The 12,693-nt window shown below is 38.6% G+C and overlaps 1 protein-coding gene across 8 annotated transcripts in view; it reads left to right on the top strand.

Moving 5' to 3' along the window:
* The window catches only part of NAV3 (neuron navigator 3), a 566,306-nt gene that overhangs the window by 451,851 nt on the left and 101,762 nt on the right, over positions 1 to 12,693 (top strand). For all 8 annotated transcript variants that reach the window (XM_063322883.1, XM_063322884.1, XM_063322882.1 and 5 more), the window contains 3 exons: positions 1,789 to 1,897; positions 2,313 to 2,696; positions 6,088 to 6,207. In XM_063322883.1, coding sequence (XP_063178953.1) covers positions 1,789 to 1,897; positions 2,313 to 2,696; positions 6,088 to 6,207 — 613 coding nt within the window. The remainder of the gene's footprint in view (positions 1 to 1,788; positions 1,898 to 2,312; positions 2,697 to 6,087; positions 6,208 to 12,693) is intronic.

Here is a 12,693-nt window from a genome sequence, read left to right as displayed (position 1 = left end):
TACCAGAACTTTTTTTGTTTTGTGCTTTACTTTTCCAGAATACTTTGTTAAATATAAAATTTTCATTGTTTCTGGCCCCGTGTTGAATATTTCCCAGCTGTCTGTCCTGTGCAACTTTTCTTTCAAGCTCTAGATCTTCTCCTTCTTTTTTTCCCATTTTGACTACTCTGCAAAGCATGCTGTCTTTTCTTTTTCTTTTTTCTTTGTTTTGTTTTGTTTTGTTTTGTTTTGTTTTGTTTTCCCTCCTTGCCAAACATGTCCGACCTGCTTTTCCACCTGCCTCTCTCACTTGGATGGCACACCATGCTTTTCCTCAGGCACATCACCGTTGATGAATTTGTCTTTTGCATAAACTCGGACACAAACCTGGGAGGAGAAAAGGTGGCAACAGAGAGAGAAACACAGCAGCTTGAAGGTCTTTATCTTGCATGTGTATTTTACACATGTGAAATATCATAGTGCTACATGGTATTTTGCCTCTGCTCGGATTTCTGATCTTGATTTTTTGTATGATGTTGAGTTTAAATTCACCAGACTATCTCTTGTTAGATGTATTCAAAGAGGAAGCAGTTTCTTGATGTCATGAGAATTCCAGGATTAGATTGTTCTGCATGAGAATGCTGAAATCTAGAGTTAAATATTAAAGATAACATTTCTAGAATGAGGAGTAAAATTAACTTAACAAAGTAAGGTATGACATGAAATTTATCATCGATAGAGTCAAAAAGAAATCATTTGCACTCCATGTTCAGCATTGTGCACATAACATTCTTTCAAGGAACAGATATAGGACACAGCCAGAAGCAGAATATTAGCCTTGAACAGTTCAGTGATTTTATCACAGATTTTCCTTTGAAATTCTCTTATTCTCCAAAAGAAAAATTAACTAAAATTCCTTGATATATGGATATTCTAGAAAACACGCATTTCTGTGTCTTCATATATGATTTTTGGAGGTCATTTTGAGGCTTGCTACGTTTTCCTTTTGTAACACGTAACATGGATTTTTTTTTCTTTTTGTTTGTTGCTTGGGTTTTGTTTTTTTTTAATTGAGTGAAGTAAACATGATTCAGGATGCTCCAGGTGAAGTTGTGTGGGCCTTGCTATTCAGGAGACGAGATTAGCTTGTGACAATGGATCCCTGAAGGATGTTAAAATCCATAAATGTATAAATGACGCATGTGCTTAGAGTGTTCAGATTTTTATCCCAAGAAGAATATTTTTCTTATCCCATATGAAGAATAATTTCCCCCTTCAGGAAACCATTAAAGTTCAGGAATGATGCTTTATTAAGTGCCTGACCTAAAGAGTACTTTGAAATAGCCTGGATGTTAAGTGCATACTGAAGAGTTGTTTTAAGAGTCATCCCAATACTTTCCAGACACAGATTTACTGTGGCTTTATTTCCTACCAAGTCATGTAAAATGTCAAGGAGGAAAAAGGGGCTGTTTAATGTATCAAGTGGTCTGGGGCTGCATCATGCCTTGATTACAGAGGATAAAAATCCCAACAGCATAAATCTGAGTTTCATTAGTAGATTTGGGCCCTAACAGGGATACTTCACCAGGTCTCTTTTCAGTGGGTTTTTTACATACCACATGTTATTTATAAGCATATGTGTGTTTTATTACTGAAAGGATGAGGTTTTATTTTTTAAAAGATTAAAGGGACAGGACTATTTACAATCAGATGTGTGTATTCTCAGCTGTGTATACATGTGTGCACTTTATTCAACCTTATATGCTCGTGTGCACTAAAATTTATGCTGGTTTTGTTGTTTTTTTCTAGGGGAAGACCCTGAAACAAGAAGAATGAGAACTGTAAAGAATATAGCAGACCTGAGGCAGAATTTGGAAGAAACTATGTCCAGCCTTAGAGGAACCCAGATAAGCCACAGGTATACTGGTTTTGGGTAGGCTGCTAAAAATTTGGACTGTAGGAGAATATTACTAGTTGTTGAATGAATTAGAGACTTGCAAGGGAAAATTAACTATGGCACTAACCATACTGTTTGCTAGACTGCCTCAACAACTTAAATGTGACTTTAATATGCTTTACTGTCAAAGTGTCTTAAGCAATCATTCACAAAGATGATTATCGTTTCATGTACATCAACTTAGAAGTCTATATGATTTATTTTAGGTTATTTTATAAGTACAGGTTTTTATATACACAAACGCATGGGTGCACATGGAGAAACACACGCACAGAACTTTAAAAAAAATTATATATAATCTTCCAGCCTTTGCTTTTCCTTGTTTCTCAGGAACGGAGAAAGCACAGGTCACTGACTTCTCCATTTTGTTTGGCAGCACATTGGAGACAACATTTGACAGCACTGTGACAACTGAGGTGAATGGGAGAAGCATACCAAGCTTGACAAGCCGGTCCACCCCGGTGACTTGGAGGCTAGGGCAGGCCAGTCCTCGGCTGCAGGCAGGAGATGCCCCGTCCTTGGGCGCTGGTTATCCTCGCAGCAGCGCAAGTCGCTTCATACACACAGACCCTTCTCGATTCATGTACACCACCCCGCTTCGCCGAGCAGCAGTTTCTCGCCTTGGAAATATCTCACAGATTGACATGAGTGAGAAGGGAAGTGGTGATTTGGACATGTCCTCTGAGGTTGACGTTGGTGGCTACATGAGCGATGGGGACATTCTTGGAAAAAGCCTCAGAACTGATGACATCAATAGTGGGTAAGTAGCACTTTTCCCCATTTGAACTAATGTCTAATTGGCAGGTTTAAATAGGATTTTCCTAACAAATTCTGGCACGGAAGTGGAAGTTGCATTATGATTGCCACATAAAAATATACATATATAAAAAAACCCCAAACAAATAACAAACCAAAAATAAGCCCCTAAGCTGCCAGTGATCTTCTCATTTGCCTTCAAATTCAATTATTCTCCTTCAACATGACTTTGCTAGGAACTTTGATAAGAGCACAGGTACTTCTTACTACTTAATGGAATTTCGTAGTTATCTGGTAACGCATCATTTTGCACTTCTTGCCCTGGGACGAGTCATCTTTCGGTATATTTATGCTTTATTTGAGACGGTAGATATGGTATTGGATGCAGCTGATGAAAAGCAGATGCTGACAGCACAGACTTCCCTGTTTCCACTGCAGATATTTTCTAGTATAGTCTGTGTGATAGGCCTTTATTGCAATTTTTCAGCTGTGCCTATCATCTAAGCTGCAGGAATATTTTTTCATAAAATAATAGATCAGTCACTCTCCAGGCATACCCAGGAGGAAGAATGACAATTATTTTTATTTTTGTTTGCTTAACCAAGTGATTGATTTTGCAGTACTGCATTCCCTGTGTTTCAAATTATGATTTAACAATTCTTATATCAATCTTGGAACATAAGTCACTTCACTGCTATGTATGTTAGAACTCCTAAAGCATAATTTAAAAAAAAAGCAAGCCATGATACGGTTTTACTCATACTTAAATCACTGTTCAGTGCTGTCGTTGGCATCTCAAGGGTGCTTGGTGGCTGAGGTAACATTGGTTTGAACAGAAGTCCCATAGAGTACATGGTCATGTCACACCACATTATTTCACTGTATAAATTTAGGACTCTTGCTGTCAATCTAATCTTTTAGTTTGAAGTATAACTATGATTAGAGAATGGTAGCTGATGAAATTGGATGTGATATCTTCCTAAGGGCAATTGTAAGTCGGTGATCAAAGCTCTTTGTAGAGTAGTGTCTCACCTCAAGCACCATCCAAAGATAGATCTCCTGAAAAAGCGTAACTATAAAGAAAGCATATTCCTGTATCTCCCCGGTGCACTGTCTCAGTGATGTGTGAATGGAGTACTACTGACAAGCTTGTCCATAGCATAGCATTAGTGGCTGTCAAATAGGATGTCATATACATATGTGCTAGAACAGAGAAAAGACATACGGAACACATAATACTTCAATGTCTGAAGACCTTTTGTCATAAAGGAAATATAAATGCTGCCTTTGATGGATGCAAGGCTTTATTTTTTAAAGATAGGGGAATCCTTTGCAGTGCCTGATGAGTTGTATTAATTAGCTTATCACATTGGAGAATGAATATAGTCATCTTGTGTGACTTTTCTTTGCATCTGTAATAAGGATGACTCAATAGACAGTAAGTTGCAATGTGCTCAGTTAACATTTTTAGGTGCAGTAAATGTTAAAAACAAGTTAATAAGTTCTGAAAATTCAGGGTTCATTCAGGCATATAAAGCCTTATCTTCTTTATGCCTCTTCCATTTTCAGTTTAATTACTTCAAACACTTGGGGACAGGAATGCAGCAGTAATTAGAAATTAGTTTGAGGAAGGCCTGTTGCACTTGTTAAATCTCTCCATTCAGGCCTTACTTGTAGAGGAAAAAATCCATACAGTCTGGATTGCATTCAAACCACAACTAAATTTAATATGCAATTCCAGAGCCTTGGAATCTACTGCATAATTCACCGCTAGCTAAATAATCTGTCAGAAAGTCTCAATTTTGTCTCTAATAAAAGGATAAATCTAGTGTGTAAGCATTACTGTTAATTTACCTTTGAAGACAAATGTAAAGTTACCTTCTGCAGACTCCAGATACCAGGGTTTCAGAAATCCCTTGCTGAACTGCAGGCCAAATCTTACCAGTGCATAAAATGCCTCGCAAACCTACTCTTTGTGTTTTCATGCACTTGAGGCTGCCTTCATCCAGATTGCCACCCAGGACACAATACCATCTCAAACTGTAGCTGTCACACAGGGCTACCCTACTGCAGCTTTGCTCTCAAAATCTGTACCAGCTCACCCACCCCGAACCGTCGGGGTGGAGGCTGGTGCTCCCGGGCTGCTGGATTAGCCCCGCGGTCTCCGGGACAGTTGATTTCAATTAAATCAGCTCCCAGAAGGAACTGCAGGGAGAGGGCCAACAGAACATCTGGAGCACCAGCTGTGTGTGTGTGCCTTGGCTTGTGCCTGGGAGTCTGTGTAGAGTTATTAAAGTTAAATGTTTGTGTACTTGGACACACACTTCGACTGAAAGATGGATTTGAGTGGCATCATTTCATGGCTCGAGGAGAACTTGTGTTAAAGATTTTTTGAATTGGAAGTGAACTCCACTAGATCATTTTAACCATCGTCCTAGCATTGGAACTACACTTATTTCAGTAAGCCTCTAAATTTGCTTTGCGTAGCTCCACTGAGTTATACCAAATTTTTTTTCTGTATATTCTATGTTAAGTGCCATACACATGCATGGGCCTTCACAAATAAGTTTGTGCAAATTCTGTACTAGGCTGCTACACTAAAGTTACCAAAAACTACAAGAGGAAAATGTAAAAAACAAGAGCTTAATAGGGAAGACAGTTTAATGAAAGGTCTTGAGAGTAGGACAGGCTTGTGGTACTGCTCAATTACAAGCATCAAGACCTCTCGTAGAGATACCTAAACTCTAGGTAGGCATTCCAGAAATTATTGCTGCTGCTTAAAATTCAGAAACTTTTAATGGTTCTCTACTGAATAAGCAGCAGTATACTTACTGTTCGATTCATTAGTCATTCATTATAATGTGAAGTGGTGGGAATGAAGCAAAAGGAACACAGATAGATTCTTAAATGTCATTGTAAGGGCTTCAGTGGATATCTCTTTCATATTGGAACGACTGCATCTCAGTGGAAACTACGGATTTACGTTCTTAATTTCTGTTCCCATTTAGATGGATGCTAGTGATTTTTTCCGGTTTTTTCCCTTTTTAAACTGGAGTTATGCTTCTTGCGTCTGATGCTATTCTTTAACAAAACTTCAGCACTTAAAATGTACTTACAATTTTTGAAGATACTTGAGGGGTCCAGCCTAAATATATGTATTAAAAGAGGTTGGCCTTTAAGCCATCACAGAAAAAGGCAAATGATCCTAGAAAATAAGCATATATCTGATTTCCCTGTGCTGGGCATGTGAACTGAGAGTATTTAGTATAAGTCTACTATCTAGTAGGACAGCCCCTACCTTAAACATTTGAATTCCGTGGTCTGTTAAGCTTAGAGTGAAACATGGTTGCCAGATGGCTGCCTTTCCCACTGATTGACCACACATTTATTTTCAGGTACATGACAGATGGAGGACTCAACCTATATACAAGAAGTCTGAACCGAATACCAGACCTAGCTGCCTCTCGAGACGTCATTCAGAGAGGGGTTCATGACGTGACTGTGGATGCAGACAGGTAACTGTGGTTTGCTTGGTAAAAAGTTATCTATCTGAGCTTTGTAGATATTTTTCATCCTTCACACTTGCTAATATATCACTGCTTTTTTCATAAGGAATAGCAAGAGAAAGCCAGCTTCTGAGACTGCTAGTTTTCTGAGCACACAATACACCAAATACCACAAGAAGTGGGGAAGAAGCATATTTCTCACATAGGAAGGGAACTTAGGAAGAATTTATTGTTGAAGGTGTAAGAGAAAGATATTAAGAAGCCCAGACCTAATTTGCAATCTTGAATCTCTGAAACGGGACATGATTTTTACAGGTTTCCTTGTCAATTGATGAGCACAGGGAGAATGCACATGGTCTCTAGGCAGCAGAGAGCTGGCACGTGCCTGATGAAGTGGGTCAGAACATGCATTTGGAGTTGTCTGGAACCACAACCCTGTTCTTCTCCACCCATTTTGCCCTCTGCGGGTGTCAGAAGAAGGCAGTACCCATGAGCAGTGGGAAGTGAGAAGTGGAGTTATATCCCATTGTCTATGCAGCGTGAAAAAAGAAACAACACTATCCTGCCCTTATATGTGTATATATGGGTGTGAGCATAAAAACGTGCTCCCACAAGTACTTCTGCAGATTAGGGGAGCATTTTCTGTTTCTTTTCCTTGAGCTTCAAGTAGATTCATATTGGTGGCTTGTATCCATGTCTGAGAAATAAAAATTCATAACACAACTTTTGCAGAACTTAGAGCTGTCAGCTCTGAGGTTTTGGTCAGACCATCACAGAGATAAGGAGCAGCTGTGAAATTTGGCAGTCTTCAGTTTTAGGGGGTTGATTTCAGTTCCATCTTTTTAAAATCAAATTTCCTTTAGGGAAAAAAGTGTATTTAATCAGGAAGGGAGAAAAGGTTCATGAAGTGGCTCTGGTTTTACAAACCTAGCAAACGAGTTGAAGAAGCCTAGTTATGGTATAATTTTTACTTTTCACAGTTTTCTGGTGAAAATACGTGTGTGACACAAGCCAAGGATAACCTGCATTAGTCAAACAGTGCATGCAATGCATCAGGATAAAGAAGATAATTTTCATCTTGGAAACCAGTTACTTAAAAAAGAAGGTGGCTTTAGCCGACATATTAGCATTTTTTGACCTTGCAGAAAAAGCCTGTTTTAACAGCAATTCAAAGGAACACAGCTCGGTTCTTTGGAATGCAAGCATTGACGTGATGCAAAGACCAGAGAAAGTGTACAGTAGGCGTTTAAGAAAATAATTTGGGTAGAACTCAGGCAGTAACAGAAGGAGAAAATGAGAAATAAGATGTGGGCAGGAGGGACTTTTGTGGAGCTCTGTGTGTGAGAACAAGAACCTTAAGCTCAAAGTGGGAGAGAGGGTGGAAAATTTAGAGGCTGGGAGTCATGTAATTAAAGACAGAGAATGTCGCTAGCACCCACGTTTTTGTATGTCTATATCCTTTTTTCACTTAGGAGTGAAGTTATTAGAGCTCTTCCCACCATGCAATATTCAAGCCAAGTTTCAAACCACGCACATTTTCCCTGAAAAAAAGAGTTCCAAATTAAGGGATTTTAAAATTTTTCTTAGTATTCCTCAAACTCTAGATGCTACTCAAACATTTTGTGTTTGTTTTGCTTTGAAGTGTTATTTAGTAATGTATGTGTTCATTTGTTCTATACAGAGTGCAGGTACATACGTGTTTGGCATGTGAAACCACAGGGAGGCTATCATCAGTTCTCAGTTGATGGGATTGTCCAGCATTTCGTAGTACATAAATCTGGTTTGGTTTGTTTATACAACTTTGTCAGACTGGCTAAAAATGTTGTGCTAAAAACTACTCTGCTGTTTCTGAGTCTTTCGTCTCTGAGTCTATCGCTTGCCAGGTTGTGGAGCAGGGATTTCAAATTTGTTAGGAGATTACTTTGGGGCTTGAGTGAAAAGCTGACCAATTTTATGCAAGACACAAGGCTTTTAAAAAATTTAAATTCATGTGTATTCAGGGAAGATTTATTTAATCTCAACAACTAAAATCTCAATCTATTCCGTCTTCACCAGGCATTAGCAAACTGCTCTTGACATTAGCAAACTGCATGAACAACCCCCGAAGTCATTTTTGAGCTTAAAGTTTACAGATGTGAAGTAGGATGTAGTCTGTAATGACTGCTTTCCCTTACACAAAGAATGAAAGCTGGACTCCTGTACTCTTCTGAACCCTCTAAACGGGGTGTCATGGAACATACTATATGCTATCACGTAATTAAAAAGTTTATCATAGTGCACAGGCATGAGGGATTTAAATTATGGACGTTTGGACAATTCTGGCATTTTCTGACCTTTCAGTGCTTGATTTTTACAACCTTAATCATGCTTTTTTGACATAGATCTTTTGTGTATAAGGGTATGCTATTCCTTGAAGAAGCAAAAAGATGTTTAGGTAGGAAAAATTAAATATGTGTTCTGATGATAAAAAACCACATACTTACCAAAATGGGTCACAAAATAACCTGTATTAGGTCAAACACACACAAAAAATTGTTTATGCTGATCTTCAACAATGTGTGTAACATTTATGATATGAAATGCCCGGGGAAACTGAGGATGCCCCATCCCTGGAAGTGTTCAAGGCCAGGCTGGATGGGGCTTTGAGCAGCCTGGTCTAGTGGGAGGTGTCCCTGCCCGTGGCAGGGGGGTTGGAACTAGATGATCTTTAAGGTCCTTTCCAACTCTAGCCATTCTATGATTCTGTGAAATCAGGTGGAAAAAGCAATACAGAGATTGCTGAGACTCTCACTTTGTTTGTCAGGATAGATTTTGGTCCTTCACAGCAGCATGGGTACCTGAGATTTCATCTTATCTTGCATAGCATTCTAGATCTTATTTTTTCTACTCTGAACAAAAAATAATAGGGTTTGTTTCAGGGCTTCAAGGTATGCCTTGCCACTGGTAAGATGAACTTCCATGAAAGAGGATTATTTTCCTCTCTATCATCCCTGTAGATATGTGAAGGACATATCCATTTTCTCTATGGTATCATTAGTATAAGCCTTTTTCATAATTGGCATGATTTGCCCTGGCCTTTCTGTTGTAAAGGACTCTGCTGGCATCTCTGTGCAGGCAGAAAATAAATTATATGCTGCAAATATCTGATTTACATTAGCAGTCAGGAGAGAAGTTTCAGTATTCTGTCTGTCAATAGAGCCAGTAACTTTTGCTGACAGCAACCCCATGTTCTTCCTGAAAATTGAACTTGCTTTTTTTTCTGACAACCTAAATTACAGCTTCTGCTTATATTTTAAAACTTTTTAGTTTTGTGAGCTGGCAGTACAATATTCTTCAGATAGGTGGGTTGATGATATCTCTAAGGGCTGTGCCATTTCTGGCAAATGTATACTTTCAGACTAATTTTCGTTTCATGGATAAACCAGGAATAATTCACTGAAATTAAGGGCATGAACTGGGATATAAAGACAATCAGGCCCCCAGTTTGATTCCACTCTAAACTGGTTTCAGATAGGACCTGCATCTCCACTTCTTTGGTGAATGCCAAAAAAGCAAAGGGTTGAAGGATCTCTGTGTGGCAACCTAGCCTGAGAGCTCGTACAAATAATAATATTAAATTGCTCTTTGAACAACTTCATAAAAGGTTAAATTCATGAATACAACATAAGCCAAGGTTTAATGTTGATTGCATACTGCTCTGGAAAGCACGTTGGTGTAGAAAGGAAAGGGAAAGAATTGTAATGGTTCAATGAAAGGCTGAAGGGACACTGGCAGCATCAGATGTCAACACTTGTATCATTCTTCTTTTCATATTTTTTTTTTTCTAATTTGAACTCTTTTTTTTGGTCTATAAATGCCTGTTCCTTGGAACTTACCTTGCTTCAGATACCATAAGAAATTAATTAGAGAGGAAGACGGATTCTCTGCAGCGGGTGTAACTTGGGATGTGGCTGGGAGAGCGCTCAGTGGTATGATATTACTTTTCATTTATTGTTCTGTCTTCCTCCTCTACACTCTAGCATTTGCCTTCTGGGACTCTTAGAGAGAGTATTTGAGGAACATTCTTGGAGTTCAAAACCCTTTTCAAAGTAAGATGAGCCAAAAGAGATTAGACGTAAGCACACAAAATGAATTATGTTCTTGGGAAGAGTAAGGTTTATTGAAAAGTAAGTTGCAATGTTTCCAAACCACCCTGTGTTGTTCAAAAAAACTTTTAGGGAAGCTTAAGCAAACCTTTTTAGAAAGGAATATAGCTCCACTAAGTTCAACCATTGTCCTTCCACCCCCTATACCTGCTGAATTTAGTGCACCGTGTCAAAAGCCACAGTTTTCTTCACTTTCATCAGTGAACCGTCAACATAAGTTGTGCAACCACTTTCCCCTGACATCCGTTGAATGAACTGTTCTTTTTTTCTTACCTTTTCTTCAGATGAAACCCAAAGCTTTAAAGGTAGCTTATGCTGTGCAGTGTCCTTTTATCATGACCCACTTCAGCTACTTTGCTGTTGCGTTGAATCTGAGCCCCCGTTACACAGAGTTCTTGTGCACAGGGAATCTTTAAAATGCTTCCACCATCTGTCACATGTGCAGAAGATTTGGCAGTTATCTCAGACTAGCTCAGGCTGGCCTGTTTGTTCTCAGCCAGACCATAATCACCATAATACATTATTAATTATAATTATAATAAAATAATTCCAGATTTTGCCTGTAGTTTATTAACTAACTTCCTGCATGAATGACTGTAAGTCTTCTTCTGGTGTTTGGCTGGGTAGATGAGCCTTGAGTTGGAATATGGTACTTTCGGAAAAGGAACTTTTTCAGAGTTCAAAGGGGTATTGAACTGGGAGACCCGTTTCATAGGGTTGGTAGTAACAGAAAAGGCCAAGAGACATCATGAACAGTAACTTAAAATCCTAATAGAATACATTGCCTGTTCTCATGCTGTAAAGTTTTGGCAGCACATTGAAATTGCTGATGTCGTTTGGAATTTAGCCCTTTGGGATGTTCAGTGGACAGGCATACTTTATGGATTGCTTTTCTATCCAGCTACTTCTGCGTAATGTGTATTTCAGCACTGCACTAATACTGTGCTTTCTGCCGTGTGTCCCTGCAGCTTGGTGTTGACGTGATCGGTATTCTGCCATGTTGCAACTATTACCTGTTCACTTTGCTGCTTCTGGTAGCAGAGCGGAATTTACTATGCATAGGTAAAGGAATGGTATATAGTATGGTTAGTGATATTCATTGTGTGCATGCATTCAGTCCTCTGCCCTTTCCTCTGTCTCCCAACATTTCCGCTCTGTCCAGCTCTGGGTACCAGTGTCTATGGCAGTAATACAAACATTTATCCCACAGATAAGAAATAACAAAACCTAACATAGCTATACCTACTTCTTTCTGTCTAAAACTTTCTTGGGCAAAACTGAGTTTTGCTACAAATCAACTGCATTGTGTAGGGAGACTTCCTATACCTTTGCATCTGTCTTCACCACTAAGTACACCTGTGATTTCTCTTCTGTGCACAACCTAAAAAAGTCATTATAGACCTTAAAGTCAGCATCGTTCATCCAATTGTGTGATCTGCTATAATTTTCCTGCCTGGTGCAGTTGTTGCTCAAGTATCTCCAGAAACCATAATTAAAGAATCTCTCTTGTGAAGCAATTTAAATTTTAAACTGTTTTTACTATTGTTGCTCTCTTCTATATTTTTAATCTTCTGTAATTTCTTTTCACAGCTGTTGCTGTTAACATTTCCCACCACTTACTTTTATTATTCTCAAATGATTCCGCATTTTCATAATCTCTGGTGTAAATCTTTCCTCATTTTGGCATCTGTTACGCTATTGGGAAAGTTACTAGTTAGAAGTATCTATTTCAATGTGTATCTCGGTTTTTATTTTTTCTGCAAACGAAGGGTGCTATATTTAAGTACCTAAAGAATAAATATGTGTGTATCCATGCATAAAGAGCAGGATAATTGTGTGAAAAGGAGCACTCCTGTTTTTTTGGCTCATTATGTTAAGCATTCAGGATCCTTTGAGGGTAAATACCTTATTTTCAAAGGCATAATGAAAAGTAAAATTTTTAGTAACGTGACTTTGTACAGCATAATTAATTTAGAAAGAATGGTATTTGAATTGAGTACGCCTTTGCTTCTAGTCATGATTTCAAAAGTAAGGATTTGGACAATATAAAGTAAGCAGAGCAACTGGACTTTGACCTAATTTTGTGAGGGTGTCTCCTTCCTTAGTTGCTTTAAATGTCTATAGAAATTGCCCATAGAACCACAAACCAAAACATGGAGACATTCAACAGCTGTGTGTGTTTTTAGGTTCAAATACTTTATTAATATCAGTGACATAAACAAACTGCATTGTTAGCATGCTGTCATTAGTATGTTAAACTGTCATGATCCTGCAGCATCATGTCTGCAGACACATTTCTTTGCACCCAGCTTACATAAGGAAATGACAGTCAGAACAGGCAAGAGCAGTG

Source organism: Chroicocephalus ridibundus, chromosome 1 (assembly GCF_963924245.1).
Source record: "Chroicocephalus ridibundus chromosome 1, bChrRid1.1, whole genome shotgun sequence".
In the NCBI taxonomy this organism is placed as follows: Eukaryota; Metazoa; Chordata; class Aves; order Charadriiformes; family Laridae; genus Chroicocephalus; species Chroicocephalus ridibundus.
The sequence above is the reverse complement of the archived record's forward strand: the minus strand, read 5'-3'. Positions and strand labels throughout refer to the sequence as shown.